This window comes from Myotis brandtii, unplaced genomic scaffold, assembly GCF_000412655.1.
Source record: "Myotis brandtii unplaced genomic scaffold, ASM41265v1 scaffold97, whole genome shotgun sequence".
Taxonomy (NCBI): domain Eukaryota; kingdom Metazoa; phylum Chordata; class Mammalia; order Chiroptera; family Vespertilionidae; genus Myotis; species Myotis brandtii.
The window spans coordinates 562,416-568,147 of NW_005372020.1; the positions used below are offsets into that span (position 1 = coordinate 562,416).

Below are 5,732 nucleotides of genomic sequence, written 5' to 3' on the forward strand. Positions count from 1 at the left end.
ACCCGCCGGGCCTCGGCCACAGCCCGGGGCACGAAGCTGCCTCAGGAACCTTCACGCTAAGCCCTGGGGGGAGACCGGCCTGCCCTTCCCTGGGTTTAACAGCCTGTCACAGCCGGGCGGGGCCGGCACACTGTCCCTCAGGGTCCTCCCTCCTCTTCTCTTTTTTGTTGTTGTTGTTCATCCTCACATGGGGATGTTTTCCCATTGATTTTAGAGAGAGTGGGAGAGAGAGAGAGAGACAGAGAGAAACATGGATATGAGAGAAGCACATCGATAGGTTGCCTCCAGGGCCTGAGCCGGGGAGGAGCCTGCAACCCAGGTACGTGCCCTTGACCGGAATCGAACCCGGGACCCTTGGGTCCGCAGGCTGACGCTCTATCCACTGAGCGACACCGGCCAGGGCCCTTCTCATCTCTCGCAGCGACAAATGCCCGGCTGCAGGCTGGACACACGGCTGCCCAGGACAAAGGCATTTCCCAGGCTCCCCCTGAGAGCTACACGACCAAAGGGTGTGTGTGTGTGTGTGTGTGTGTGTGTTTCTCCTCAGCCTACCAGCAACGTGCCCTTTACCTCTGGTTCTTCTGCCTGCTGGGAATTGGATGCGATAGTAGGACTGGGACCAGGTGTCTTGGGCCATGAAGGGAGAAAAGTCACCGACTGGGGAGCAAAAAGACGGAAGGGGCCTGGGTCCCGAGGACCTGGCGCTGCCGAGTCACCTACCTGCCTACCCACCTACCTGCGACCTTTCCCACAAGAGAAATAAGCTTCCGCCTCGTTCAGGCTGCTGCTCTGCGGGGGCTCCTGACCCACAGCCAAGCCTACTCGTGACTGGCACCCCCACACGGAGGCCCCTCGTGCGTGTGGAGGAAACGCGGCAGCTCATCCCCTGCGTGCCCGACTCGGGGACATTTTCAAACAGAAAAGCGAAGAGAGCGGTGAGGGAAACGTGTCTACGGACACCCGCTCATGATCGCCCGCACTCGGCCGCACTCTGCTCCCTCGCTCCAGGCACAGACCGGTTTTCACCGAACCATTTGAAACGTGCGCACGTCATACTTCAGCATGCTCCTCCCGCCTCTAGTCTTCCTGAGACAGGAATGGCATCGACACTATAAACTGAAGGTGCAGCCCTGACCGGTTTGGCTCAGTGGATAGAGCGTCAGCCTACAGACTCAAAGGTCCCAGGTTCGATTCCGGTCAAGGGCATGGACCTTGGTTGCGGGCACATCCCCAGTAGGGGGTGTGTAGGAGGCAGCTGATCGATGTTTCTCTCTTATCGATGTTTCTAACTCTCTATCCCTCTCCCTTCCTCTCTGTAAAAAATCAATAAAATATATTTAAAAAAAAAACTGAAGGTGCACATCATCATGACCTACATATACGGTGACGTGAGCACCACAGTAAGTTCCGTTCAAGTCCATCATCTCAGATGGATACAAAAAAAGGAAATAAATTTTGTGCTTGTCCTAAGAACTCTTAGGATCTAGGTCTTTCTCTCTTTAATATACTAGAGGCCCGGTGCACGAAAATTCATGCACTGGGGGAAGGTGGGGTCCCTCAGCCCGGCCTGAGCCCTCTCACAGTCTGGGACCCCTCAGGGGATGTCCGACTGACGGCTTAGGCCCACTCCCTATGGTTAGTAAGACATCCTTGGTGCTGCCTCAGAGGTGGGAGAGGCTCCCGCCACCGCCGCTACGCTGTCCAGCCATGAGCCAGCTCTAGCTGAGCGGCACTCCCCCTGTGGAAACGCACTGACCACCAGGGGGCAGCTCCTGTGTTGAGTGTCTGCACCCTGGTGGTCAGTGCACCTCATAGACACCAGTCGTTCCCGTGAGGGTCAATTTGCATATTACCCTTTTATTATATAGGATTTTTTTAATGATTTCAGAGAGGACTGGAGAGGGAGAAAGAGATAGAAACATCAATGATGAGAGAGAATCATTGATCGGCTGCCTCCTGCACATGCCCTCAGAGGGAACAAGCCCGCAACCCGGGCCTGTGGCCTGATCAGGAATCCAACCGTGACCTCCTGGTTCGTAAGTCGTCGCTCAACCACGGAGCCACGCTGGCCGGGCTAGCACTCTCTTAACAACTCCCTATGTCTCCGCCAGCAGTGTTCACGACAGCCATCGTGTCAAACATGACGTCCCTCGCACGTGTTTATCTAGAGCTGGAATGGGCACCTTCTGACCACCTCCATCCAACACCCTTTCTCCCCACCTGCCTCCGGTCACCGCCCATCTGATCTCCTTTCCCACGGGCGTGGGTTGCTGTTAGAGGCCATGTATGAGGGTGACCACAGAGCATTTGTCTTTCCCTGTCGGGCTCATCTCAGCATCATCCCTTCAGGGTCCATCCATTTTGTCAACAACGGCAGAACTGCCTTCGCTTCTGTGGCCGGATAACACTCGGTTGCATGAGTGCCACACCTGCTCATCCGTTCACCAGTGATGAGCACCTAGGCTGTTTCCCTGTCTAGGCTGCTGAAGAGAATCCTGCTATGGACACGGGGGAGCAGGTGTCTCTTATACGAAGTGTTTTCATTTCCATGAGCTATATTCCCAGAAGTGGGATCGCTGGGTCCGATGGCAGCTCTATTTTTATTTTTTTTGAAATATGTTTTATTAATTTTTTTTTTTTTTTAGAGGCAGATGAAGGGAGAGGGAGCAGGGAAAGAGAAAGAAACATCAGTGATGAGAGAGAATCATGGATCAGCTGTCTCTTGCATGCCACACACTGGGGATCGAGCCCACAACCCAGGCATGTGCCCTGACCGAGAATCCAACCATGATCTCCTGGTTCATAGGTCGACCCTCAACCACTGAGCCAGGCCGGCCGGGCTCCAACACTTATTAGCGCTGGGCCCCTTAGTGCTGGGGCAGAGTTGGGGGCGGGTGTACGGCCTGGAGGAGATGGGCTAGACCCCCCTCAAGGAAACTGAGATTCCAGAGGGGTAACCCCCCCCCCCCACACACACACACACACACGCATGGTAGGTTACAGCAGACAAATGCCATAAAGAGAAAGAAGGGGTGGAACAGACGACGTCCCTTTACATGGGGTAATCAGGATGGACTCCCTGGAGGAGGTGTCACACACCAGAGACCCAAAGATGGAAAAGACCGAGCAGGCAAAGGGCTGGGCGATCGCTCCTGCAGGAGACACCTACGAGGACTCCCGGAAGGTGTGGAGGCCGAGACCAGAAGGGAGGCGGACGCTGAACCCCCCGGAGCTCACAGCCCCCAGGAGAACCGCGTCACATCCAAGTGCCACCGGAAGTCTCGTGGGACTGAGCCCTTGACCTGTGGGATCCGAGGCTGCCTCCAGGCAGGTGGTGTCAGAATTGAGCTAAACATGTGGGACACCGGTCAGCGTTGGGGGGAATCAGGTCATCGCCTGGGGGTGTGGGACTGGAAAAAGGGGTCCCTTCTTTCTCCTGGGCCTGGAATGTTTGCACAAACGTGCTGGTTTACGCTGACACCCAGCTTTCCTTCGGGGAGTCTGGGACTTGGGTGCCTGTCAGGCAGAGGGTGCCTAGGTGAGCGGCCCCCACAAACACCCTGGGCGCTGGGTCTCCAAGGGGTTTCCCGGCAGACACCATGCCGCACACGTGTTGTCCCAGCTCCGTGCCAGGGACCTGAGCGTGTCCCGTGTGCCTCCCCCGGGAGAGGCTCTGGGAGCTGGACGCCGGGGCCGGGTCTCCTCGGGACTTCGTCTCACGCACCGTCCCCCTGGCTGACCCGGTGTCACAGCCTTCCGCCCAGATCAGCCGCAGCCATGGCCACGATGCCGAGCTGGTCCTGCGAGTCTTCGTCAAGCACCTGGAGCCTGGGCGGTCCCGGACCCCGACACGGAGGCGGCGGCCTGGCCCTGGCGTGTCCAGCTTCCCGGTTCCCAGGGCAGGACCGGAGGGCCGTGTGCGGGTCACCGTCACATCACCGGTGACTCCACGAGCGCCCCGCTCTCTGGATTAAACCCCTTCTGACTGAGTGACTGGAACAGTTCTTTTTGTTTTGTTTTAATCCTCACCCGAGGATGCTTTCCATTGGTTTTTAGGGAGAGTGGGAGAGAGGGAACGACAGAGAAGCATCGATGGAGGGCCCGGGCCAGGGAGGAGCCTGCAACCGAGGTCCGTGCCCTTGACCGGAAGGCCCTGGGTGGGAGCAGTTTAATGTGGATCCCAGAGAACCCCCACCTGCTCCTCGCAGCGGGCCCGGGGCAGACACGCGGGCACGGCCCCTCCCGGGCACCTTATCCTAAACGACGCCGGAACCTGGGCTCTGAGGGACCATCTGCGGAAGGTGCTATCACAGCCGGTGCTCATCCCCATCCTCGCTGCCCCCCACCCCCCATCCCTGCAAGGCGCGCCCCATCCCGCCCACGGAGGGGACCAGTCACACCAGAGACCCACCGGAATAGAACAGGCAGAACAGCGCCTCGAGGGCACACCCCCCACCCCCCACCCCCCGACACCTACCGTCCAGGCCAAGGACATCCAAGATCTCTAACCACAACTTCCACAGCGTTTCCAGAAACACGTCCACGCCGTGCACGAACTTCTCGGTCAGCCTGGTCAGCAGCTGCGGACACGAGAGAAGGTCGTTACCACCCGCCCGCGGCCACCGCCGTCCGGGCCCAGCGAGCTCACCGCTTGCCGTCAGCGGGAAACAGAGCCGGGGGTCAGCACGGCCACCAGCGGCCCAGGGGGCTGGCGAGCCGGGACCGGCTGTCGTGGGCCACAAGCTGAGCGAAATGGAGTGTCACCTGCCTCCTGCACACCCCGCGGGGCCCACGGGAGGCGGGAGCCACCAGGGCTCTGCTGTCCCCGGCCTGATGTCCCTTTTTCATGAGTGTGTTGTGGTTGGTCTTCACCTGAGGACATTTTCCCATTGATTTTTAGAGAGAGTGGAAGGGAGGGAAGGGGAGAGAGAGAGAGAGAGAGAGAGAGACATCAACGTGAGAGAGTCACACCCACTGGTTGCTCCTGCAGGGACCCCGACAAGGGGCGGGGAGGGAATCTGCAACCCACGCCTGTGCCCCTGACAGGAATCAAACTCGGGACCCTTTGGCGTGAGGGCTAGCCGGAGAGACAGAGACATCAGGGGGAGGTGGATGGCCTGCCTCCTGCACACCCCACATTGGGGATTCAGCCTGCAACCTGGGCGCCCCGACAGGGAACGGAACCAGTGACCTCCCGGTTCATGGGATGACGCTCAACCACTGAGCCACACTGGCCAGGCTGCTTCGTGGTTTTTAATCGGTTACGCACACCTGCAGGCTCACCAAGGCCCTACGGACGGACACCTAGGCTGCCCCCAGCTGTGCTGTTCCGGGCAACGGGACCCTTTGGCTCAGGTGTGGAGGGTAAATGCCTCCCAGGGAACAGGCTTAGCATTTAAAATGCTCGCCTTGCCCGGCCGGCGTGGCTCAGCGGTTGAGCATCGACCTAAGAACCAAGAGGTCACAGTTGGATTCCCGGTCAAGGTGCGTACGAGAGGCAACCGATCGATGTTTCTCTCTCACATCGATGTTTCTCTCTCTCTCCCTTTTCCTTCCTTTTTCTCTAAAAGCAACACAAACATATTTTTAAAAACGGGAAGGTAAAAAAAAAAAGAGAGAGAATTGTTTAGACAGAAAACACCACCAGCAAAGAGACTGCGTACAGAGGACACAAGCAGGCGGAACCACTGTACGTGGTCAGAAGCCGGCAGAGTGGTTATCACATGGGGGGG

General features: G+C 58.2%; 1 protein-coding gene across 1 annotated transcript in view; it reads right to left on the minus strand.

Annotated features, from left to right (window-relative positions):
- The window catches only part of BRI3BP (BRI3 binding protein), a 5,518-nt gene extending 922 nt beyond the window's left edge, over positions 1 to 4,596 (minus strand). The window contains exons 1-2 of the mRNA XM_014533343.1: positions 4,478 to 4,596; positions 570 to 657 (exon numbers count right to left, since the gene is read on the minus strand). Coding sequence (XP_014388829.1) covers positions 570 to 637 — 68 coding nt within the window. The 5' untranslated portion in view covers positions 638 to 657; positions 4,478 to 4,596. The remainder of the gene's footprint in view (positions 1 to 569; positions 658 to 4,477) is intronic.
- Between the last annotated feature and the right edge of the window lie 1,136 nt (positions 4,597 to 5,732).